The sequence below is a fragment of the Castor canadensis genome, chromosome 10 (genome assembly GCF_047511655.1).
Source record: "Castor canadensis chromosome 10, mCasCan1.hap1v2, whole genome shotgun sequence".
Classification (NCBI taxonomy): Eukaryota; Metazoa; Chordata; class Mammalia; order Rodentia; family Castoridae; genus Castor; species Castor canadensis.
In genome coordinates, this window is record NC_133395.1 from 57,014,157 (window position 1) to 57,041,200 (window position 27,044).

General features: G+C 40.5%; 1 protein-coding gene across 15 annotated transcripts in view; it reads right to left on the reverse strand.

Moving 5' to 3' along the window:
* The window catches only part of Enox1 (ecto-NOX disulfide-thiol exchanger 1), a 554,869-nt gene that overhangs the window by 143,744 nt on the left and 384,081 nt on the right, over positions 1-27,044 (reverse strand). For all 15 annotated transcript variants that reach the window (XM_074043338.1, XM_074043336.1, XM_074043331.1 and 12 more), the window contains 3 exons: positions 12,669-12,842; positions 11,262-11,468; positions 7,683-7,916 (listed from right to left, as the gene is read on the reverse strand). In XM_074043338.1, coding sequence (XP_073899439.1) covers positions 7,683-7,916; positions 11,262-11,468; positions 12,669-12,842 — 615 coding nt within the window. The remainder of the gene's footprint in view (positions 1-7,682; positions 7,917-11,261; positions 11,469-12,668; positions 12,843-27,044) is intronic.

Sequence of the window (27,044 nt, forward strand, 5' to 3'; positions counted from 1 at the left end):
TGCCTGCAAGTGAGAGTCCAGTTTCCGTGGAAATCTCAATCCACAGACACAAAGTACACTTCTTAGTATCAGAGCTGACTCATGCAATTGTGTGAAGTCTGGAATTTCAGTCATAGTTCAACCCTCAGTGAACTCTAGCTGCAGTGGTTTCTTATCTCATTTCATGGACCGAAGTGGCTCGTATAAGATAAAATCCATCATACAGCTTGACATTACCCTCAGCCCATGGAGAGGCCCATAATTTAGCATTATGTTTGTGAGAGGTCCAGTGCAACCGTTACAGTCAGAATAAATTCTGCCTCCCTCCACACTCTCCACCTCTCTCCCTGCCAATATATGTTAGGAGAATGGACCTCAGAACAGACAGTAGGAATAAACCTAATGCTTATAAGAAAAAAATCTTTTTTTTTTCCTCTTAAAGAATAACAACAAAAAGAACACTGACTTCATGTACTATTGTTCGCCTTTGCTGTGACTTAAACCTCTACACTGTACTAAGGAAGATAAACCCTTCACATTTTTGGACTGCAAGGAGAGAGCACTGCTGCTCATCTGTCTTTCCCTGGCACATGGGTCATTTTTCCTTCTCTTGTTCGTGATCACTAGGTTCATAAATATACTAAGTTATCATCAGGAAGAACACAAATTTTAAAAATACATGTTTGCTCAACTGGTATGAAAACCATATTTTACTGTTTTTCATTCCTAGACCTACAGTACAAGTTAAGCGTAAATTAAAGGCAGCAGATTATAGTTAATTGATGGTCTTCAGAAAGAAAAAACAATATCCTTAGGATTAAGCAAGTGAAAATAGACTATTTAAAAAGTAAGTAGCCAAAAGATTTTTGTAACATGTTAACAAATACTAGTAATCAAAATTCAATTGGCTTAAGAGAAGTATATCATTTTGAAAACCCCCAACTTCATCTTCATTTCTGAACTCGTTGAAAGGCAGGTTTGATGTATGACTGATGTACTGACATTCAAATTAAATTTAAAACATATTAGTAAAGGCATGCTTGGTAACTCTACTCAATATTTGTGGCCATGTAAGAAGTGACTTTAATTTACATTAATTAAGATCAAGTCAGTAACTCCCTCTGGATGGCAACAGAAGCCTATTGGGAGTGGTCATTTTCAATACCCAACTATAAATTCAATTTTATATTCAGTGGAAAGATCACTGAGAAAGCAGAAAACAATATAAACTAATTTAAACAGGATTTAGATTGCAGCATTAGTAAAGCTATTCATGTGGAAGGAAATTAACACTGCTCATAAAAATCACATCAAAGACGCACTTATAAAAATTCTAAATACTGTCTGTGAACATGCTCAGGCATAACTCTAAACATGGGTGCAGTTTAGAAACTAGAGTGTGCAGATGTGCTTTTTCTGCAGTAAGAATCTGGGAATTTGCTATATTATGAAATGAATGTGAACCACTTTCTCATTAAAAATTGTCCAGTGTTTTCTAAGCAGGGTCCTTACCACATCACAGCTGGGTTACTGGAAATACCTGCTCATTGGTCTTCCTTCTTGATTGGCATTTCCCTTCATTCTGTTCCCATTCCTTTGCCATCTCCCTCTTGGTTAAGCACTGTGGTGATGGCCCGAACTTTTGAGCAGCTTGTGTTTCATCCTAGGGGCCCTCACACTCTCATCCCCCTACTCAGTGGTCATCATTCCCTCAAGATTTAGCATAACTCCCTTTTACAAAGGAACTTTTCCTGCCACTTTGTCTGGCTTGAGTTAGGTGCCTCTTTGCTCTGTTTCCATCACTCCCTAGACACCTTACTAATACAGTCATTCTATACAGCGATTGTTGCATTACCTCTGAAACAGTTTTGAGAGGCTGATATAAGAATAAAACTTCCCAAAGATATTTCAGTCTTCTGGTCACTTTCAATATTTCCCCTTGTAGCTTATATTTTATTATACTCTATTTCTCATAGATTTTTAGTGATTAGTACTTCAAGCAATAGATTCAATGATTAAAAGTCAGAAAGCATAATTCATAATAAAATTTTAATTTCATGTTAAAAGAGTACTTTCACATGTGCCACTGTCTTGCCAGAGATAAATGCTCTCATGGCAGGCTGCTCCTTTAATTGTTCAGGCCTGAGGTCGTTATCACTGGCCATCAAAGTTAAGAGTGATGTCAGACATTCTCAGAGAAGTGGAACCTTTGGCAGTAGGCACTAAGCAGATTATCCAATTATGCAAAAATAATTTTTGAAAGCATGTTTAATTCTGGGAAGGTAATACCCATTAGTTAGCTTTTTGAGGAATAAGCAGTGTTATAATGATGAGGTATTGTTCCTCAATACCACCTCCTGAATTCACACCCATCTCATTTTATTTCTGGTTATTTCAGACTTTGTCATCCTCCTTCCTCCCTCTTCCATGTTTACTGAGCATCTGCCACATAGCAGGCATTAAAAAATTGCATATAGGACAACTTTTGCTATTCATAGACCACAACCACACACATGAATATCCTTGGGGAACTTCTAAAAATGCAGATTCAGCCTTTCTCAGATTTCCTAACTGTGAATCTGCATTTTACTCCATAGTTTTCATGCACATTGAAGTTTGAGGGGCACTGGAAGAAATGATTCAATGAAAGCCAAGCACACTAGTTAGTTGCTAATCTGAGGTAGGAGGTAATGAAAAGTAGCCACTGAAACTCAAGTGAATATTGAAAGGATTTGGTGTGATTCTTATGAGCTTTGTCCCTGTCCCTAAATTCCTACTCCTGATGAAAGAATAATGGTCACTCCCATCCAGGAAAGAAAAAAAAAAAAAGGATTCAAGAACTTGGAAACAGGCATAGAGATTACTGCAGATCATTTCCATGGAATGCCAGGCATGGACCAGGATGCTCCCACCCCTATTATTTGATTCTACAGGGGTGTGAACCTTTACTTGTCTTTGAACTATTTTACAACTCTGTAGGAAGAGAACATAAACTGTGGAAAACATAATGATGCAAAAATTCCTCTCTGCAACAATGTAAATGAATTCTTGTTCAATAGAAAACTGAAATCTTTAGAAGGTAAATTCTGTGAGCAATTTAGAGCTATCATCAACGCCAGAAATCAGTAATGACTGTATTAGACACACCATTCATTGTATGTGCCTGTATCCATTTCTTTGGAAAGAAAAGTGTTATAGAATGTGTTTTTCTTTCCTTTCTGTTCAAAGGTGGAACTTACCCTCCTATTGTTCTTTTATAGATACAGCTATAAAAAAGTGTACTACAGTCTGCCTAAGTTTCATATTCTGTGTTAATAGCCTGGCTTTGATCTACCTAATATTCTGAAAATCAGAGTTGGATCTCCCTCAGCACACAGAAAGGGAGAAAAAAAATCTAATTGCCAATTTGGTTTCTTTCCCATCACTATCTAAAATTTTAAATTTACCACATACACACCACGCTGTGCCATGCCCAGGTGTATTGGACATAACTATAGCACAGGCCCTGCTTCTGCCGAGCATGTACTCCTGTGGTTGTTAACAGGTCTGTGGCAGTGAAATCATGACTGTCTTACAAATACAAAATAGCATGTGCCAATGATTTCGCTTAACTCATCAACTGACAAGGAAGCATGTTAAAACTGGTTCAAAGGAGGATTTGTCCTAAACAAGTCTCCATTTTCTGGCTGCTCAATTAACTAAATCACAGATAGCAGAAAAAGCTTCACAAATGGTTAATGCTTCCCTCTACCCCAACACATACTACACTACTTAGTACCTTTAAAATGAGAAAATTAAGAGGGCAATCTGAAAATGTACTGATTACTCCTGCTTCAGGGTCAAGCAAATGTTTCTGAATGAAATGGCCTATCTTGCCTCTGTGAAGGTCAATAAAACCTAAGAAAGTGATTTTCAAATACACTACTGTGCCTCATATTTCCCTTGCCTGAAGAAGGAGGTCTGGCTTTTAGCTAATGGAACGTCCACTTGGCTCATAGGATTATTGATTTTTACTTTCATGGAACCATAAATATTGACAACCATCTCTGCAAAATGCCAGTACCACTTCCACTCCTGCCTCTCTGGCAGGCTGATATTGGCCATGCTGTATGCAAATATGAGTGCAATCCCATAGGATGAAACTCTTGGTGACACACTAGGGGATCCTGAGGGCACTGCTTGCAAGGCTTTGTTAGAACTTCTCTGAGCCAGAGAGAAACTCTTCATTTCATCACATAATGAAAGATTATGTGCAGCTTTCCAAAGGGGAAAAAGTACACAAAAACTTTTAAATGCTTTTGCCCAGAGAAATCCCTACTGAATGAGGATAGACTGCTTCCTCACAGTCTAATCAATCTGTTCCTTGCACAGCCCAAAGCTTGGGCTCCTTCAGGGCGGGATAGTCTGTGTTAGACACACTGGAATTCATTATCTCATCTGTCTGGTGCCACTGTTTCCAATAAAGTGTAATTATGGTGCTATCGAGCTCCTTCTCACTTTCTCAAAGCCATGCCATAAACTTTGGGTCCAAGCACAGTAACTTCCCAGTCAGTCTTCATTAAGTTGAATTGTCTCAGAACAAAGTCTATTTAATCAGCAGGGTGCCCACTCATTTTCTTTTTTAGAATCTGTATTAATAAAACAGATGCTGTGTGACTCCATGCCTTAGACACTACACAATTACAACTCCGTGTCTCCTCTGGTTTTGGAAGAGTGAATGAGAGGTGAGCAGGTGACAAAAGGTTCCCCCTCTTTTACCCTAGCACTGCTCCACCTGGTTGGTGATTTCTCACGTTGGCTCTCCAGGGAGAGCACCCTGCACTTGCCACTTATAATATATGTATGTGATAAACCCATTATTGAAGGTGGCAACTGCAGGGTGATTTACTATTGCCTCTGTCACTCAAGAAGCCCAAGTCTGTGAGACAGAGGCTGCTATACTGTTTCCTTTTCCCCCCAGTACCCAGCACAGTGCCAGGCATGTGCAAAACGCTTGACAAATACTTCTTGAGTGATTGGGATGATAGCTGAGCACACCTTAGTGCCCTCCTTTCCAGTCATGCCCAGAATTACTACAGAAATGCAATATGCCCATAGATTCAAATAGTTGGAGAAAAGAGAAAGGAATTACTTTATTGAAAACCTACTATGTGGAGTTTTACCACTGGACAAGACATAGAAAGAATTGTGGGGTGGGTTATAATAAAACTTGGTTTGTACAGATTTTGCTGAGTAAAACTGATCTATAAAAAGAAAATTTTAAGAATAAATATGATGTAAAACGAGGGGAAATATCTGTAAAATAAACCTGAGACAGCAAGATTTCTCAGGAGAGGAAAAAAAAATCCAGTCTAATTAGGGATTTTCATATTGCATTTTCCCCTTCCTTTCTGACACAGGTTTCTGTACCTTACTTCTTGGATGCATCTTATGTCCTCACATCAAGGAAATCATCTTCAGGGAAACAGTTTCCTTGGCTCCTCCTGGCTGGTTTTGCAGCATTGTAAAGAACATGCAGTGGATTTCCTTCCTAAGGCAACCAATTTCCTAAGCAATTAAATGCTGTTTATATTCTAAACTCTGTGCTTGGGTTGAAATTGTCAAGCTTGATATTACCTGAGTCTTGCCTAAGATGTATCCTCAGCTAGCTCATTCTACTGTAACAGCCATCTATTAAAATTTCCAATCTGTTCTCTCCTCAAGGGATCACATAGTACTTGGCAAAGGTACAGCTTGTGAATTCTGCAAATTATACTCATCTATATAAATATACATTTTTGAAATGGCAAGGCTTGCAAATTACTCTACCAAATTGACATCCCAATCTGCTGTCCTCCATAAGGAGAGGCGAGTACTGTGTACCTTGTACATGCATAGACACTAAGGTTCAGCTTTCTTATAAAAATAGCATTCTGGAGATGCCAAACTTTTCATGGAATTCCTCCATGAGGTTACAGAACACTTCTAGGTATGGACATGACTGAATACAGTTTAGTCTACACAGATCACAAGGTGATACAACACTATGCACTGAATACTCAAGGAAAAATCATTTGTTCCAATGAGCACTCTTGGTTGGAAATGTTCATTCTTGTGGTTTCTAGACTGCAAGGAGAGGTAAGATGGTGTCATATTTGCATTGTGTAAGCTTTTTATGAAGGGATAGCACATTGTCTATTTAAGCCTGTATGGTGGGCCTGCTCAGAATAGCAGAACAGGCATCAACAGTGTCAGCAAGAAGCATACCATAGTTTCATAGGGCAGGTCAGTGGCAGTTGCAGCTACTTAAGGATCCCCAAAATGGATAGGGGATAAGAGCTGGAAGCACAGGTCATTTTTTGTTTTTGTTTTTGTTTTGTTTTCTTAAAGCAAACAATGCTATTTCCTATCTTTCTGCAATAGGTATTGGGTGGCACTTCATACAGTTTCTTTAGTGAAAACATCCAATCTACTTAAGACTGCCAGCAATATACCTGCTAGGCTCTGAAACCCTTTCAGGATCAATCACAACTCCTTTCTTATCAGGAATCAGTAATGGCCTCTCAGCTGTTTATAGAATAAAAGCCAAAGCCAGCAACAGCCTTCCAGGCTCCTCCATCTGGCCCCAGACATGTTTCCAGCTTTACCTTCCTCTATAAATGCAGAGCCTGTGCCAAATCCTCCCCGCTTCCCTTGTGTCTTTGTTCCCAGGGTTCCTGCCTCAAGCTAGAATGCTTTTATGCCCCTTTGTATCTCAGGGAAAAAAATCTTATTTATCCTACCAAGTTCAACTTCATCCTGCTCTGTGAAGACTTTCCTGATACCTTCATCACCATTGTTCACACTTGCCCCTGAATTTCCAAAGCTTGCCACAGATAACTTGCTTGATAGTCATGGCACTGACTTTGTTTATAGTTATTTGTTTACTTGCAGACACTTGCCTGTGGTGGCTGTGACCTACAGTAGTCCAAACTAACACCCAGTGACCTCAGGAGGGTCTGACCATCATTCACATATAAAATGCTCACAAATTGCTCAGTTCATTCCCTTTAGCCAATGGTAGAACTGAATCCACATGCACACGTCATCCTAATTTCAAAATCCAGCCTCTTCTCCATCACCACTGAAGTTCAACAGGGCAGATACTAAGGTCTCCATGTGTCCTCATCTCTCACAGCCTCAAACCCAGGGAAGGCCTTGGCCACCTTAGGGGAGATGAAATATACACTCTTACACTGCTACTCAGCTGTATGTGAACACAGTTCACCTCTGCCTCTGAAGACAGGGATCATAGCACAGCATCTAAAATGCCTCAAGCAGGCGGTAGGAGCTTGATGGACCTGCAAACTGCAGAATACCCAGAACACTAGGAAGTCCCCTGGCTCACAGGTGGAGCCCTTCTACTTCTCTGGCGCATTGAGCACTGGAGCAGAGGATAACAGCCTGCTCTTGGGCCTGGTGCTGCTGGCCCTCGGCCCCCTTACTTAATGAGTTTTGTTAGTGACAGTACACACATTCTCAGAGAACGTAGGAAAGGGCTCTGGAAAGGGCGAGGTCTGTCCCAAGCTGTCTGCAGATTCCAGGTCACTCCCGCTCCATGAAATCAGTAGGTGAAGGGAGAAGAGAGACACACAGGGCTCTGATGTCTGGAGAAGATTGTGGTTCTCTTTCAGTGGGCAGTAGCTAACACAGAGGAAGTAATGCCAGCACTAGCAGCTTCATACCTTTCAGCTTTTCAGCCAGCAGAGCGGCTTCATGCTCGGAGTAGTGCATGATGGCAGGTGGGGAGGGTGGTCGGAGCCGGTCCTCCTCCAGCTTGCGCCGGTGCCGTTCTTCACGGGCACGCATCCTCTGCTTGCATTCCCACTCGTAGAAGTCGTCCCTGGCCTGGGCAAAGTCTACATGAAGACGGCCAGAATCCTTTTTGTCTGTGCTAGATCCTAACCGCATTCGGTAACCTGAAACCAGTGGAAAGTCTGGTCACATCACAAGGTCACAATGGACACACATTTCACAGATGTTAGGAAAGCACTCACTTCTTGGCTCTCAGGACAGGACATCTTTCCCCACTAATCTTGAAACACTACTAAATTAAGCCTATTACAGACTGGGGGATAAAGACACCTCCAGGAGAAAGTTCAGAGGCTTTCTTACCATTTTCCAATCCAGTGTGACCAACAAAAGATTACCTCATGAATTAGAAGACTCCTTCTTCTCTCTGGCTCCCAGGAAGCTCAGAAATGAATTTGGCATGTAGTATTTCTCTGACTTTTTATGGACCTGTTTTACATTTTCAGTCTACTATAACTCTATTACAGAAGCAGTCTTAAATTCTTTTTTTGGAAAGAGGAGGGGTATGAGTAAATAAAGGGCATCTATGATATTTAAAGGGATCTACAGAGTAAATTCCAGAACACTGCACTCACAGGCTATTGCTTCATTCCTCTAGAAAATGCTGCTGCTCGGTTTCTCTCAGCAGCTGCAAAAGCCATAATTACCCAGGCAATTTTGCAATGCTGTTTTATTTCCACTTATCCTCTGGGGCACGCAGGAGAATATTTTACCTTCAATCAAGAGGCCTGACTGCTGCCTTCCTCTCAGCCCTGCAACACTCATCTGGCATGCAGCATCACACAAATTGTCCACACAACCTTTGAAGACTCTAGGAGCCCCATGCAAGAGCCCAGAGCTAAATTAAACAAAACAAAACAAAACAAAACCAAAAACAGGGGTTGGGGCTGGAAATCTTAGGGGGATTTATAGTGAGCTATCCAACTTATAAAGATTATGAGCGAAAGTTGATCTGAGAAATCAACCTAGGACCGAAACCAGCCAACCAGCCTAACTTTAAATGAAGAAGAATTGACTTTAAGGTTGCTCTTCCATTTGGGGCACTCTGGTTTTTAGAACATAAGTTCAGGTCCCAGCAGGAACACAGCTGCTAGGAACTGTCAGAGGAGAGAGTAAAATAAGCACTTTTGCCATGTCAGGGCTGCTCAAATGAAATACAACTATAAAATGCTGGCTGTGCTATGCTGATGAATCAAGTTCTCATGGTAGGTTTCAATGGATTATCATAGCCTTTTGGGCTAAAATGCAGCTGCAAATCCCTGTACAGGCTGGCTTTTCCCCACTAGCACACTTTACACCTTTAAAAAATTACAAATAAGATACAGATCTCATATCTGATACTTGCTTGCCATTGAACCTTTGTCCCTCCCAGGTTTCAAGTATGATATTTAAAAATGGGAAGACCCAGTCATATTGATCAACCTTACAAACAGTCACTCACCAGTGAGCAGAATTAATGCTAAAGCAAAGTGTGTCTTGGTTGCAAGTCATGGAAAGTTAACAAGTCAGCAGGCCACAGTGAAAAGTACAGAGCGGCTGAGCAGAAGGACCATCCAGGACTGGCCAGCTGTCCAAACTGGCCAAGCAACTTTTTCCTGCTCCCATCCGCTAAATTACTTTCCAGACATTTCGGTTCCAGAAGCACCCTCTCTTTCACCAAAACATCATCATTACGTCCTTAAAAGAGACACTGATGAGGCTGAGACTAAAATTAGTTTGGTCCTCAAATGTGAACAGTCTTAAAATTAGACAGGCCTTCCAGCTGGGCTTGCAGGAGCTCGCATGCAGGAGGCACAGCCTGCCTCCTTCCTGCCCCTCCAATTAGTCAGCCTTTCATATCTTCTGGGATCAGATGCACAGGGACAGCAGAGGCAGAGCTGGAGACTTCTATGTACTCAGATAGAAGGGGCTGCTGCAGGTGAGGACTGCCCTGGCCTTACTTCTGCTACAAAGGGCCTGTCAAGAAGCTTTGGGGGCTTAAGGAAAAGAATTCCCTTTGCATGTGTAAATTTGGGCCTGCTCATCTTTGTCAGTGGCTTAAGAAGGTTTCTGATCTGGTCTAAATGATGTATTGTTAGTGTTGAAAGGACCTTTGATCTACCCTGACCCTTTCACTGAATCAGGAAGGATAGTAATAGTCTTATTCATAGTTTTATTGGTAAGTAAGTTTAAATGAATATAGTGATTAGAACCCAGGCCCTTGGGAAGGACTTGCTGAGAAAGAACAATCAGTCCTTACCATGATGAGGTGGTTGTGTTAAAAACAACCGTGTAGAATGGTTCCTATGTTGAACTTAGTATGCATTATTTGATTCCTTCTAACATCTCTAGTTGGTAAGCTGTAACTACTCTAGACAAAAAAGCAGACTGGCATGTGAAACACAGCACCCTGCAATCTCCAGATTCCCCATGATTGGATAGCTGTGTGCATGCTGCAAAATGTCTTTATCCTAGTCTGTTTTCTATCTCCATTGTGGAATGTTTTCAGACTTTATTTTTCACTCGGTAAGTTTACTGGAAAAAGGGTTTGAAAGTTCTTGATAGTGCTATCTAGTTCAGGAAAGCCTCTGAGGTAGTGAGATAACCTCAAGACTTGCACAGAATGTCATGGCAATAGAGGCATGCTGCAGACATTAAGTACAACCTGGCAGTGATCATGTATTTTTTCTTTTTGTTTGCCCACCTTTACTCATTAGCTTTGCCTCAGGAATAAGGAGGTGATATGTACAGAGTGGCAGAATGAAAAAATGTTACTGGAGAGTATGAGGAAAGGGTAACAAGTTGAATCTAAAAAAGAAAAAAATTCCTTCCTAAAGCCACACATCAATAACAGCCCCATTATTCTTAAATTTGGAAAACGCCATTGACAGGCTCCATATACTTATTCCAACACCTACAGAGTAGAAAACAGCACTAGGCTTAATTTTAACATCTGTAAATATCTCTTATAAAAATTGGCACCAAAGAACAAGGATGGTTGGGCAGGCTTAATGAAGGGTAATGGTACTGGGTCTATCACAGGCCCATCAACTACTTTCCTACAGGGAACTCATCCTGCTTAGGTGCCCTAGGGTAGAGAAAGTGAATCCACTTTTTAAAAACTGAAATTATTCTGAGAGCGTACTTTCCTCCTCCAGAGGATTCTATCCAGTAATAATAATGGTTCTCAGTACTCATAATATTGCTTTTCATCTAGTAAGCACTTGTGAGCATTAATTAGAAACTCAAAGGAATCCCTTAATACTGGATGGTAGGAAATCTCTCCTGCTGTGAGATGCATTTGCAGGCTTCACAGAGCTTCTTGCAGCCATGCAAAAAGGGCAGAATTCCTCCTTCTCCAGCCCCAAACTACCAGGACTGTATTGTACATTAAGGCAAAAGGGAATAAGCTCATATTAACATCACAAAACATGACAAAATGCCTAGAAAACCCCTTATGTAAAGCAAAGTACCAGAAAGGTAAATGGCTTTATCAACCATGAATTCCTCTGCAAAGCGAATGTGACAAAAATTCTTCTTGCTCTTTCGGATCGCTGTAATATCACCACACTGCTCGAAGACTTCTTGAATAATTTCCTCAGTCGCATTTTCTGGTAATCCTCCCACAAACACAGTTTTACACCCAGGAGGTCGTTCTCTTGTGGAAGGAGGTGGAAGATCTAATGTCACAACAAAACAGAGAGTTTTGTCTTTGATTTATTCGGTTTTTTTTTTCCTGGTTCACCTGGCAAAAAAAGTCAAGCTTGCCGAGTTAACTTTCTCCAAATTGAGTTGTGGTCAGCTTCTAGACCAACTTATATTTTTCCTGAGCTCTCTGGCTTTAGTTTCTCTCCCCTCCTCCTCCCAACCTTTATTCTCTGGGTTCATTTCTACAGAGTGGCAATACTTGTCCATGAACAAAGACAACGCACATGTTAGCATAATTTCATTTCTCCTTCATAACACAGAGGCCCAGAAAAAGGGGGAGAAAGAACTTCACAAAGTACAAAACACGATGAAATGACAACATGATGAAAAACCACAGCTTGTAATCTGCTTTGTCTTCTTGCCAGATAAAGGAGTGGTGTTGCAGAACACAGAAAGCACACTCCAAGAAAGCATGCACAGTACTTACCTGGCTGTGAACCGCCAGGCCTGAAAAAGTACTTTGTTATTATTCACATTTAAATGAGCAAACTATTAAATTTGGGGGAAGCTGTATAAAAAGATAAAATGTACACTGTCACAACATTTTACTTAGTTTATATGTAGATTACTAAAGCAATCTCTTGAAGAATCCACTTAAAACTGGCAACACTGATTAATACGAATTTTAAAAATCTTAGCTATTTAAGCCCATAACCTCAGTATCTGAAGCTGAATTAAAAAAAAAAATCCAGTCCATTTACTTCATCAAATATATAGGTCCTTCTAGCAAATGCATTTTGGTTGAGAAATTCTGAGATGCAAGCTCTCCTCACCCCAAAATTGCTAACTACCAAATTAATTCAAATTGCCATCTAGCAAAACACATTTCAGAGTTTTTCTCCCACATTTGTGAAGATAGATGGAAATGCTTATATATTTCACACGATGTTCTCTAGGAAATACTAGACTCCATTGCGTGCAAAAAGATTCTTAATACTAGATGTAAATCCCCAAATGCTACATGCTGGCATCAGAGCATTGATTCAGCTTCTGGACAGACACATGGACACCTCCCTGTATATTTGTTCTACTCTAGAGGCAAAAGCCTCTGTGGAATGGATCCCCACTGTTATGTACATGTGTGATCAAATGTGAAAATTAATGTAATACTAATTTCAATGAAAAAAGAAATTTAAAATGATGAGCAAATATTTCTCACAGGTGCTACTTACTTGGATTTTGAGGAAAAAGAGTACAACTTTTACAGTGGATTATTTCTTTGACAACAGTCACTTCTGTTGGTGGTGGGGGTGGTACCAGCCCCAGGCCTGGTATCATTGGGTTGATGGGAGTGATTCCAGTCATCATGTTGAGGCCTGGATCAAAGCCTGGGACACAGATTGAGTCTGCAAAGCACAAAAGATAATATTTTGATTGGAGAACCTTAAATTATTTCCATTGCCATTTTGATATTATGCTACAAATATTATTTGACTTTACACTTTCTATTTTCTAGGATTTTTTCCTAATCTAGCATAAAAGAAAGCTATTCCAGAAAAGAAGAGAAGAACCTAAAACTACACAAAAAGGAAATTATTTTTTTTCCCCTCATATGTGGACTTTAGATCTAGGGCAAATGCAACAATGTTGTTGGACTTGGGTCACAACTAAGGGGAGAGCACATACGGGAGGAATGGGGATAGGTAGGAAACCCAAAACCAAAAGTGTTTGATGTCCCCACTGCAGAGGAACTAATACAGTAGCCTTAAAACGACAGAAGTCAATATGGGAAGGTGATCAGGAACTAGTAAAAAGGTCAGGTAGAGATTAATCAATTTGGGTCGTAACACACTTGTGCATGGAAGCAATGCCAGGAATCTCTCTGTATAGCTATCCTTATCTCAACTAGCAAAAACTCTATGTCTTTCTTATTATTGCTTATGTCTTCTCTTCAACAAAATTGGAGAAAAGGGCAGAACAGGTTCTGCCTGAAAGCAAGTGAGGTAGGGGAGGGAGGAGGGGGTGGGAGGTAGAGGGGAGAAATGGCCCAAACAATGTATGCACATATGAATAAATGAATTTTAAAAAAGGAAATTATATTACTTAAAATATTAACATGGCAGAACAGAGCACAGCATATTAAAGTGTAAAACCATGCACCATGAAGCTTTGCTATTACTGTGAATGCAGCTTTCTGTTTCATAAGATCAGTGCATTGTTTACACTGCCTTATGATCCAAAATGTGGGGAGAATATCATTTAACACTGAAGTGCCTGAATCTAATTGTCAACCTGGTTTTCTCAAAAGAGACTTCTTGCCCTGGTGACCTAGCTTTGGAAAAGTTCAATTTATATGTGCATATTTTGTAATGATCACTCAGGTTTCACCTAACCTATTCTTCCTGGGGAGGGCACCTTGCAAACAGTGATTATAATTACTATGGCTGGTTAAATACATGCAGGCACAAAATTAGCTATACACATTTCTGAATTATGTTAGACAATCACACTTTTTTCCTATTATTCAATCAATAAATAATTGGCCCACCCTTCTGAAACCTTTATGTCCTATATAGAAAAACAACTCAAAAACTGGAAAGGGACAATAAAGATAGGTTTTCCATATCAAACACTCAATTGTTTTTTAACTGTGATAATGAAAAAAGTAATTTCAAAGGCAATAAGGTGATATACAGAGATTTTTTTTTTCTTTCTCAGGACCTCTATTATCAAAAAGATAAAAGATAACATGTATGGGCAAGGATATGGCAAAAAGGGAATCTTATAGACTGTCAATGGCAATGTAAACTAATATAGTCATTACAGAAAACAGTAAAAATAGGACTTCCATATGATCTAGCAATTCCAACTTGGTATATATCCAAAGGAAATGAAATCAGGATGTGAAAGGGACATCTGCACTGCCACACTTATTGCAGTACTATTTATAACAGCCAAGATAATGAAGTCAACCTAAATGTCTATCAGCAGATGAATGGATAAAGAAAATGACATGCATGAATAAAATAGAATACTATTACTCAAAAAGAAAATTCTTTCACCTGTGACAGCATGAATTAATCTTAACAGTATGTTAAGTGAAACAATCCAGGCCCAGAAAGACAAATACTGCCTGATCTGAAAATCTAAAAAAGTTGATTTCATGGAAGTAGCCAGCAGAATAGTTACTACCGGCTGGGATAGGAGAGAGGCTGATGCATTGGTGAAAGGATACATAATTACAGTAAGATAGGAAGAGCAAGCTCAGATCTGTGGTATAGCATGGTGACTGTAGGTGCTCATGAGACATTATTATATTCTCGAAACATGCCGAGTAGATGTTAAATGTTCTCACCATACAAATGAAGACCACATGAGGCAATGACTTTGGTAATTAGCTAGATTTAATCATCTTCCCATGTGCATATGTACTTCAAAATATCAAATTGTACATGATAAACATGTATGTATAATTTTATCTGTCAATTTAAAAATTATAAATCCTTTCTAATAGCAGGAGTTGTTAAAATACCATATTCAGCATTTGTAAGAATAGCTACAAGGGGATCTTTCTTGAGGGTTTTTCTGTTTGCAAAAAACAATACTCTCTTTGGTTGTGATAATGTCCCTAAGGTAAACAAATGGTAGAACAGATGCCACCTATAGAGGGCATGGTGACATCCTTCTAGGCTCCTACTTCCCTGTCTTCTCTTTTCTCAGTTTGGATTATTTCTCTTCTTCCTTCCTGTTCTCTTCTCCTTTTGAGTTTTGTGTACAGCCCATGCTTTAGCCCTCAACTGTGTTGAATGACTAGATAAGCCCAGAGGTGAACGTAATGACAACTACACTCTTTGTTTTTGTTTTTTTAACTAAGAAACTCCAGAGGACACAGATGGCCCACAAAAACTCTTCCTTTCTGGGAAAAGCTACAGAGTTCCTTTAGTTACCTTGAACACGTCCATTCCTTCTCTGGTTGAACAGACTATAAATGATGTGATCTATAACCACAGAGAAAATGTATCACATTTATTAGAAACTCTATTTGATAGTATACTTACACACTTCAGTAAAATGTGTTTTTAAATTGTGTCTCTGTGCGTGTGTTTAAAACAACCCTAAATATAAATGCCAAATAAGTTTTTTTTTCAGAGTAGTCACCGTGGTATCCCTGGTAATCACTGTTCTCGGTGTTCTCATCTGGTACATGGGGACTGTTTGACGGGTTATCCCCTGAGCACTAGTATTCCAGGACTCCAGAACTCAATGGCAATAGTGGTCAGAACAATGCAATATACAAAATGAAGGTTTAGAAGTAGCAAGGACAAGAGTCACACTCTGATTATTCATTTAAACCTTGTAAAAATTCACTGGTATTAGTTCCATTTCACAGACACAGAAATTGATGCTTAAAGTATTTAAGTAAAATTTCCAGCATCACAAAGGAAACTAATGGCAGCCTTAAGACTAGGAACCAGGTCACTGGTTCTATATTTAAACATATATAAACCCAAGTATTTCAGAGTTTCTACTTGGAACAACCCAACTTGATTAGTCACCTAATACATGCCACTGATTCTCAAAATTTACTTTACCCTTAAAAGAAAATCTGGATCTATCCTGCTGATCCAGATGACAAATGTAAAGAAGTTTCAGAGTAGAATGGTTTTCAACGTTGTGATCACTGAAATCACACATTGACTTCCAAGATGAACTCATTAGGAATAGACATGTTGGCAATGAGAACACTGGCGTGCATGTGCTTTTTGTTTAATCTCGTTTTGTATTCTGGCTTCATCTGTTTCTTTCCTGGTCTGACCCTTGCTATGGTTTGCCAACACAGGATGATTTAAGGCTGAAACCACTCAGGACGGCCAGCCCTGAAATGGATTCCCGGTGCAGCAGAGTAAGCAGATGCTTCCCACAAACAAGATGAGAGGAAACCTGGCTTCTGCATTCTCCTTTAGTTCTAACAGACATCTGTTTTCTTTCTAGAGGCCAAGTAAATAAATAAATATTCAGAAATGGGGACAAAAGACTATTTCTGGGCAAAATGTTTTAATATACAGCAGGAGTTACTTTGCTTTTTCTGAGACGTCGATAGGAAGAGACTGTGAGGTTTAATGAAATCTGCATAGTGAGTGCAGTAGCTTGAAAAGAGCTTAGAAAGGAATTAACACTTAAATTATGTTGGACCTCAAAGGATCAGAGATTCAGTACTAGAGCGGAGAAAGTAGGGAAGGATTAGTTTTCTTCTTTTTGTCTTTTTTTTTTTTTTAATAAGAAACCATTACTTCATAGCAATATATGAGCAGATGGAAATTGTTTTCTCAAACAGCACAAAAACATATTCGGTACTAACTCATTAAAGCCCATGCAGAAACTTTGAAAACTGGAGAAAGACACTCCACAATCAGACAAAGGTGAAGGCGATATAAAAGCTAAGAGTCAGCTCCTGGTCTTGTTTGCAAGAGCAGCCCTTGTGAATTTCAGAGACAATGAGTTTCAATTCTACTCTGGGAGAAGGAGGATGGCATACATGGCGGCATAAAAGGATCCAATTAAGTACATAGCAGAACTTCCTTTTGGAAACTGTGCTTACACAACAGGAGGGGTTATTCACTTTAGTCTGTGGCCCTGTCTAGCTCCTCTCTGTGTTGCTAGCTCCAAGCACAGAGGCAGAGGCTGCAGCTCAGCACTGTTTCTTTATGGTTCTCCATTCCCAACTGAAGAAGACAGACTAAAACAGAAGTCTGGTATACTGATTCAGAGTCTAGCATTTTACCAACAAAATGGATATTTTTCAGAGTGCAGTTTGAGGGGTTTGTGTTTAGGATTTTGGAGGGATGACAGCTGAATTAAGTAATTAATTAGATCATTCATTCAGCCCTTACTATTGCCAGGATCTGGAATCAAAGGGTAACTCTAAAAATTCCCCATTTAGGAAATCATAGGGTTGGAGGCAAGAATAAAGTTTGGGCCCCAGACCCAATGTGTGAGCTGAGGCCCAAAGGGCCATCCAGAAAGGGATTGGTCTGTGGAGAGTACAATGGACCTGCAGGACTGCCCCCACCCTCAACGTAATTTTCCAGAGGTGCTGAGGGACTTTTCCATGCAAGCTATGAGTTCCCACTTGCTTCTCACTGGACTGGCAGCCTGTGCAGGTCAGAGGTTGCCTTTCATCCCTCATTTTCTCTGTCTGCTGCCCTTTCTGGTGCATACCTCAGAACAGAGTCTCCTATTTGAGGTGAGAACCAGATCACACTGGAAAGAAAGGCAGTTGGGGCTTCTTGTCAGTCAAGGCTGCACACAACTAGGTCAGGTGTGAGCAGGGGAAGCTGGGCTGTGGCTGAGGGGATAGGAACAAGTCATTAGTACCAGGAAAAGTCTGGCCCAGAAGGCAGAACAGTGTTCCAATAGAATAGTCAGAGGAAAGAGAGAGTAATAAGGTTAAATGAGAGCAATGCAGGTCTCCTCCTGAGCCAGGGGTATTCTTACAAATGACTGAGAACACAGTGCAAACAAAACACTGTCCACTCAGGGAGGCTGCACCAGGGTAGGGTCTCTGTCCACAGTTCACAAGCAACCATGGCCAAGGTTCTAATTCAGTTCATGGGTCAAAGGTTAAGAAGTGCTATGCTGCCTGGCAAGGTTACCGTGCTGGGCCTCAGGATGGAGAAGCAAGATGGGATTCAAACACCAGAACCAAAGCCTAGGGTTTGGAGGAAGTGGTAGAACTCCAGTTCCAGACATAGGGCACAGGTCACAGCATGAAGCCTATATGGATGCTGTGTCCCAGAAGATGGGGATACAGGGCTCTTCCACCTGTCTGAAGACAGAGGGGCCCACAGGTACAGAAAGACAGGCTGCAGGGGCCCTGACAAACATGCAGCAGCAACTCTCCTTTGTCCAGAAGAGAAAATATACAAAATCACTCTACAAAGACGCCATGTGATATCTGAGGACATTCTGAGGATGGAGAGACCTTCTCAGAGTATGTTCTAATTGCAATGGATGGTGCTGCTCTTCTACAGTGCTTGAACTATTAAAATAATGATTTTCTTATGTTCTTCTATTCTCAAACATTCTTTAAAAACATTCTGTGAACAGCAGAGGAAAAGTTTTTCAAAAGGTGATCTTGAAGTCAAGGGATCAGAATGCAACTGGATGATCTGAGGCTGACTGGTTTCTTAGCTTCTCTGGGCTTCAGTGTGAATGTGAGAATGAATACTAGACATGATATTCACAACAAGGAGCATCCAAGACCACCTGGTGAAAGCTGACCAATGTGTGAAGAGCTGTCATCTGCAGTCAAACCTAAGACCTAAGACAAAGGCTTAGGTGATCATAGAAAACTGAGCTAATCTTTCTAGACCTTGATTATCATATCTGTAAAATAGAGAAAATATTTATCTTTTAATGTTCTTGTGAGAAATAAATGGGATTTAAAAAAAAAACTGTTTAGTGTGTCTAACAAATGGCCAAGTACTCAACAAATGGTAGCAATCAGTTAAAAATTAATATATTAATAAACATAGTAAATATTTAGGTGACCTCATATAAACATATTGTTAATAGTGAGTACACATAAACAATTATAGATATGACAATGAAGTATTTTGTTTGATAAACATTTGAATGCCTACTAGGTGCTGGATGTTTGCTAGATATTTTGCAAAGCAGTAAGATATAAGTCCTGCCTTTGTGGATGTGATAAGCCAGTGATTAAAAACAACTTAATAGAAAATGACAATATAGCATGACATCTGCTGTGAGATATTAAAATGAGGGCTTCCATGGAAACACAGAGAAGGGGGATATATAAACCAGTCTTGGAGAGATAAGGGGTTATAAGGGACGAATTGTGGCCTCCTCCTAAAAAGATGTAAAAGTTCTGAGCTCCTGTGCCAGTGGTTGTGACCTTATTTAGAAATAAGGTCTCTGTGGATATAATCAAGTTAAGATGAAGTCACACTGGATTAGAGTGGACCCTGTAAAACATGACTTGTGTCTTTATAAGAGGAGAGGAGACCAGACACACAGGGAAAACGCCATGCCACAATTGAGGTACAAGTCCAGGATCACCAAGGACAGCAGCAGACATCAGAAACTAAGAGGACATGAGACACATTCTTCCCTAGAGCCTGCAGAAAGGACACGACCCTGCAGAAACCTTAATTTCAGACCTCTGGCCACCAGAACTAAGAGAATAAATTTCTGTTATTTTAAGCCACAAAGTTTGTTATGGCAGCCCCAGGAAGCCAATGAAGGGGGTCAGTGTCAGGAAAGAAGTCCTGGATGGGGCCAGAGCTGACCTGCTTCTTTAAAAGGATAACTCAGGATACGCAATGGGCAAGTACAAAAGGTATCCTCCAAATACACTTATCGGGAGCTTAAGTACATATATGCTTCTAAACATTCATTTAGAAGAAATGTTCCAAACCAGTCCCCTGGAGGCAGAATTGCTCTTGGGTTTTCCCTTTGTGATAAAACAAACCCTGAAGATTGCTATGGATTCGTTGAGAACAAATCAACTGCACAGATTACACGTTAACATAACGGTGTACTTTATAAGTGAATGCCTACAAGCAGGATCTTTAAGAAAGCAAAATTGAAAATGTATTTGTGATCTTTCCAAAGAGATCCAAAGGCGGGAGAGGTATGTTTCCAATTTAAACCCAAGATGTATATCCAGAGTGCACTCCCGGAGCCCTGCTGTGCATGCCTTACAAACAAAGACCTCATTCCATCAATAAAACCCTCTGTCTCCTTGACTGGGGATGTAGCGCGCTGGCAGAATGGGGAATGCAGCCGTCAACAGCTATTTTAAGTTCTGTTGACTTGGGCAAGGATATCTGTGCCCATGTTTGAAAATATGACATGACACAACATGAAAACTATTTCAAATCTTCTGACCAAAAGAAGAACTGACTGCTCAAAGAAGTTGCTCAGATCTTTCCAGCAACCTGTGTGAGAAGCCTGTACTTGGAAAACCAAATGTGTTTTGAGTGAGCAGGTGGTAAGGGCTTATCAAAGGCTCTGTGAAGTGCACTCACACTGGGGCCCAGGTGACTGACATGCATGCCTGAGCAGTTTCCACACAGAGACTGACCCGGGCTGCCACACTCAGAGCCAGTCCTGCTATGTTTCCTGGATCTGCTAGAACACAGTTAAGACTGTATTAAGATACAGTGTGCCTCACACCTGAGGCACAAAAGCCATGCTGGTCAGGAATGGAAGAATTCCTTTGATCAGGAAATAATAAACACTAGGCCTAGCTAAGGAGCATGACATTCCAAAGGTGAAAGAGACACAGGTATTACCAAGTTCTATCATCTGCACTTAAGTATGAGGAAATGGATGCCAGAGAAGTGAAGTGACTTTCCCAAAGTTAGATGGCCAGTTAATGGTGGACCATGAATGTGAACCAAAAGTCCTGCTGCTGCTTCATCTGCACTTGAGTTCTGCATTGTCCCTCCAGCTGCCTCTGGATGCTTCTAGTGACAGTGCACTCACCACCTCCTGACATGGCCCATTACATTTTCTACCAGGCTTCACAATGTGAAACAGATCCTCCTACAGATGAGTAAGAGCCTGGTAACCTGCAGTTAAATTCATTGTCCCAATTTTGCACTCCTGAGCTACCATGAAAGGTCTGATTCTCTTTCCCACCTTTACTGGTCATGTCCATGAAGAAAACTCATGGGAATACTCAAGATTTCTCTCAGTCAGCCTGAACACCCTACTTCCTGTCTTGTAAAAGAAAACTCATGGGAATACTCAAGATTTCTCTCAGTCAGCCTGAACACCCTACTTCCTGTCTTGTAAATACCCACCTTTTCTGAGCTCTGATAATAGAGGGCCAGGATGAAGGAGACCAAACCTTTAGCAATGATCTCTTCTTTATTCTAAACTCTGTAACACACACACACACACACACACACACACACACACACACAATTTGGTTTTTTTCTTTTACTAACTTGGTGAATTATGATTAAAATGCAATAATCATGTTAAATGCTCACTCTGTGCCAGGCCTGAGCTGTAGGCTTCTTACCACAAGATTCTTTTGGCAGTCCCATCACAGAGCCAAGTCTTGTGTTCAAAAACCTCATTCAACCAAAACTCACCCTTCTTGTCTCTGCAGGATGACACTTTATGCTACATGAAAATTGACATTTTGAAACTAAATGAAGGACTTTGCATTTTACATCCCATTTTCCAAATCTGTCTTTTAAGGTTCTCCTGTCTCAAATGTTCCCTCCTTGGTGTTCATTATATACAAAATGGCTAGACAACTCTCCCTTAAGGTGCTTACTCCTTCTCATTCACCAGTAGCCTTCTGCCTGGAGCTTTGGCTTGGTACCCAATGAGGAGCTATCCTTATCGCTTTCTGTCCTCTGCCCAGATGAGTAGTCCACTGTGGACACCAAGACACTGCTTCCCTTTCCTTCTTTCCCTTTCCCTCAAATGTTGTCCATGGTCCCTGCACCATCAGCATACACTTGTAGAAATACCTTCAAAGGCAAATCCACTTGGAGTCCTTGCCCACAACATTTATTTCTTCATAACTCTTTGCTGCTGATTTTCAGTTTTGAAGACCATTACCAAGTCTCAGGGATATACACTGGGTGAGTCTTAGCAACTTGTGTCAGAATCTCACATGTACTTCATTATTTCCCTGCTCTGTGGCCTCCTGGCACCTTCTCCCTTATTTCTACGTCTTATCTGATGTAGTTCATAGCAAACTGCTCATTGAACGTCAGGCATCTATCCTCCATCCCTAGTAACACGTGTGAGTAGATCACATAACTTCAGGTTTTGCCTATTTCCTTTCAGCTTCTAGTTAAAATCTCTGGAGATGACAACACCCAGTCATGTGCTAAACCCACGTAGACAGCCCTGTCTTTGAAAGGCTTTCTGGATCATCTTGTTCATTTCTTTTGCTAATTTAGGCTCTCATTAGCTCTCATTTGGTACTACAAAGCCTCTTTTTTGTCCCCCAATTCTGTAGCTTCTATATCTTCCTCCCTGACTCTCTCCTCTCCCTCCTCCTCCTCCTGTCCTCTTTTCCTTCACTCCCTCTCCCCAGTGCCCTTCTCACACCCCTCAATGCCCATGGGAGACCCATGAGAACAGGCCCTAATTGGGGCTCTAAATTACTTCTTTCAAAGTTCTTTCACCTCCCTATCTCATTAGCAGATGGTTAATTTTTCTCCGTATGATGTTATGTGACTTTGTACAGTAGGACTATTACATAATGATAGGGGAAAAAAGGGAAGTGAATCGGCTCTTGGTGTGTTCTGCTTTGTCTAAAATGACAAGCTCATGGTGGCAGAGTAGGCAACAGAGGCAAAAAAAACCCTATTGGATCTTGAGAAATATATTTGAATAGTCAGTCAAGCACCTAAGAAGTAATTTTAAATTTTTACAGATCTATTTATATCCTGATCTATCTTTGACACTCCAAGTATATGTTGAAGGAGTAAATAATTTATGCCAATACATTTCTTTCTGGTGTCACTGTCTCCTTGCCCTACAGAATTCTTCCCTCTCTTTGAAGTCAGGGAAATAGCCTGGTGATGTCCTCATGACATAAAGCCCACTGTAGTCAGTTGGTCATAACAGCAGAGAAGGTGTCTTTATAGGGATCTTCCTTCTGAAAGCTGACTCTTTCCAGGGCAATGAGTAGGGGTTAGCCTTTCATTCTGTTTATTAACCTAAATTTCAGTTTACAAAAGCATCTGAGAGGTAACATCTTATAAAATGCAGAAAGGAAACAGAAAACTTATTTAATATTTAACCGCAAAGAAAACATTCACATCTTACTATTCTAAACAATTTTATGTTTCAATTAAATTTCCTGTTAGAAGGATTGAAACAACACAGAACTGGTTTCTTTAAATAAGATCAGCATATACAGCCGTGGATGTGGAGAGCAGAGAAAGGTAAACACGTTGAGTGTTCCTGAGGGAAACTGCAAACCGTGCGTGGATTTCAAATCACAGACTAATCCATAGGAAATTAATGTTACTACTAGACTGTGTGGGTAAGGAGAGCTGCCTGACTTAGCTGTCTCCTTATTTCAGGGCCCAAGAACATCCTTGCCATTTTTATAATATCCCTTTCTGTAATTATTAGTTATGTGAATAAAAGGACAAAGTTTATAGCGTCTACAGAGTTCATATTAAAGGAACAAAAGAAAGTAACATTTGGTTGTTGAATCCTTAGTGTCACTGCATAACTTCACATGTGATTCCAACCAAATAATATGTGGCATTCATATTTGTCACATTCTCTGAATGAGAGCTGTGAGGGTTTTACTAGTTATTCCTCTTAACTATCATTGGGAAAGGATGCTGATTGTTACTCCACCTTATAGGCAGTGAGACTAAGGGGCATAAACAGAGAGGGTATGCCCAGGATCACAGAAGGATGGACATTAGCAAGATATCTGTAAGGTAGACCTACTCACCTTCCATTAGCTCACAAGTACAGGAACACAGACCTGATCTTAAAGGAATGAGGCAGAGGTGCAGGAGGGTAAGTAGAGTCTCCTTGAAATCCATTCAAGGTTACTTCCTATCGGTCAGTTTGCAGTGCTTGGAAAACTCAGGGCAGGGACAGAGGGAACACAGTAATCTCACAGTAGCCTAAGAAACATGCAACCTAACCAAAACAAGTTAAAAATAAAACCTCGGGTTGGAGATGTAGCTTAGTGGTATGTGCAAGGTCCTGGGTTAGATCCCTAGCAACACACAAAAAAACTAAAAATTAAGAAGTAAAACCTTCACTTATCCTCTGTTAAAATGTTAAAAAGGAAGCATAAGCTATATACAATAAACACAATCTCAAATATCATATTATGTTCAATAAAGGGGGAGAAAATAAACTGTAGATTGTGACTATAAGTGAGGAAGTGAAGGGGAAGAAATAGAGTTGATGATAGAAAGAAAGGAGAGAAATCAGAGAGAAAACCAGCTCACACAGGTAAGTATAGTCTGAGTCCTCGGTTCAAGGGCAGACTCCCCCTCCAGCATCATACTAATCTATATGAGCCTCAGTTTTCAATCTGCAAAGAAAAGAGAACTAAAAAGAGTATGTACCCTGACAGGGTTGCTCTGAGGATTAAATGAGTTAAAACATGCAAAGGGCTTTAGTGTGTGCCTGGCACAAGGCAAGCACTCAAAACATACTATCACTATATATGTATTTGTGTGTGTATGCGTTCCACTGTATATATGCTACAAGCTGCTTTAGTGTATGTACTTCCTTTAAAAAACGTGTATCCCAGTTCTCTGTTGCTTTTTAAGTAAATGTTTTATTATGTATCCTAATTTCAAGAAGTGACTAGATAGAAATCAGAGGGTCTTTTAGGAAAACAATTGAAGAGGCAGTGCATACAGTTTGCCTAAAGGAGATTTTCTCCAAGGGCTTAGCATTAGAAAACTGCCCCATTTGAACTCCCCCAGAATCTAAGATGTTTTCTGTGCATTGAAGTAATAGCTGCAGAACTCAGAGATGTTTCTTCTGCTTTTCTCCACATCACACTCCAGTGGTATTTGGTCCTACTCTTGCCATACCTGCTTTCCCCTGAAGCTTAGATTTTCCTCTTGCAATCCTATTTTATTCATCTAAGTGAACATGTCTGTCTTGCACGTGTGCGCTTGTGTAAGTGCATACAAACACACAAATCTTTTAAAAAGTTAGTACTGAGCAGCCTCAGACTTTGAAAACACTGTGACATCTGAGGGCCTGGCCAAATTTGTTATGTATATTATGTGCCTGTTTCTTTAGAAAACACCCATGCCAAACCCTGCTCTCCCACAGCCTGTCATTTCTGGCAACACCTTGAGGAATCCCTATGACTAACTGTTCAGAAAAGTAAACTAAGGTGAAATAACAAAACCAACAAACTACCATTTGAAACTAAGTTGTCTCTTTGCTCTGAGAGCTGCCTTACTTTGAGGAGTACTCTTCAGTAACCGGTTAACTTGGAAATAGGGCAGACCTCCATAGCACTGACCCCTCAACATCAGAAACTTGGAGAACTAATTTCCCGCATGAGACATAAACTCTCAACAATTTTTTTTCCTTAGAGGTTTCAAGGTTAGTAGCAGAGATTATCACCCAGACTTCTACAGTACATTATGTTCTACCCAGTTATAAATTCGAAGAATGTTTTTGCTCTTTATTCAGGGGTCTTCATCTCATTCTCATTCCCAGAAACAGCTAGTTTTGAATCTTTTGTGAGCCATTACACAAGGCTGTATTTTCCCACTCCTTTTGCACTCATTTAATAGGTTGGTCCTCATTACATCTCTCCAAGACTTTTCCCTCCTCTACATTTGAATGAGAGATTTGAAGTTTGGAAGACTGGAGACATTTGCCATACCATCCTAGAATCACAGAAGCAGCAGAATGTGGTTCACAGTACCCTGACCACCAAGTGTCTCCTTGTCTGTTGCTTCCAAGAGGTGAGAGGCTGCAAGCAGAAGGAGAAGAGGGATGCCCCTGTTGGTGTTGGGAGGGGTCGGTCAATATCTGCTCAGGCTGCTAAAACCTGCCTTATCTACTTTTCCTCACTTTCATGAGTGCCAAATTTTATGATGGACATTTATGTGCCAGCAATTTGCAAACAAGCAATCAACAAACCAATGTAATTACAGTTAGGAATTTTTCTATTTCAATGGTCTCTGGGGCTCCACAGTAGTGCTAGGTGCCTGTCTTGAGTAGAAAGAGAATTCACTATATTATTGTGTATATTACGGTGCTTTTAGGAGTATAGAGAAGTATGGCAGAAGAAGGAGTGAGGGGGGGGGGAAGGAAAAAAAGAGTGTGTATGTGTGTGTTTGCATGCCTGTTTATGTTTCATTCTCATTCTTCTCACTGCACTTCATGGTTCTCAGTAGAACGGGGTCCTTGTCTACACTAGGGTTAGCCACTAAGTTTTATGGCAGGAAAATCTGAGGAATGTTTTTCTTTTATTACTACCAAGTCCCTCTGAGATTTTGCTCACTGAACATGTATTAGTCACCTACAAAGTCACTTAGGCAATTTGTAGGTGCTGTGGGTACAGAGGCAAGTCAGGATCCCGGGCCTGAGATGCTCCCAGTCCACGGTAAGCAGACACAGATGAGCATGAGGAAGTAGCAGCATAATTAGGGAGGCAGACATCCATATGCCTCATCCCGAGAAGAGTGTGGCCAAACTTGGAATTACAAGGGGCATTTCTTAGTGTAAATATCTACTTAGCTACACCATCGTGAACTTGAACCCAAGCACACAGCACTTTGTAAATACATACCCAAATCAAAGAGTGGCTGCCTCTTGTACTCGAGCCACCCTTTCAAAAGCAGCCATGTTCACTGTATGTATCAAATGCCATTTGGGGCAGAGGACTACTGGATGCTTTGCTATTTATCTTTATTTGTCTTAGCACTTACCATTCTCTTCTCATCACAGGAACATTCTGGATCAGCAGGCCTTCTTCAGGCTGAGCTTCCAGCAGCTGTGCCCATGGTGTGAGGATGGAGGTCATAAAGGGTAGACTTGTTGCAGACAGAGAACAAAGGCTAGCTAATCTATATCTGCTTGTTGCAACTGAA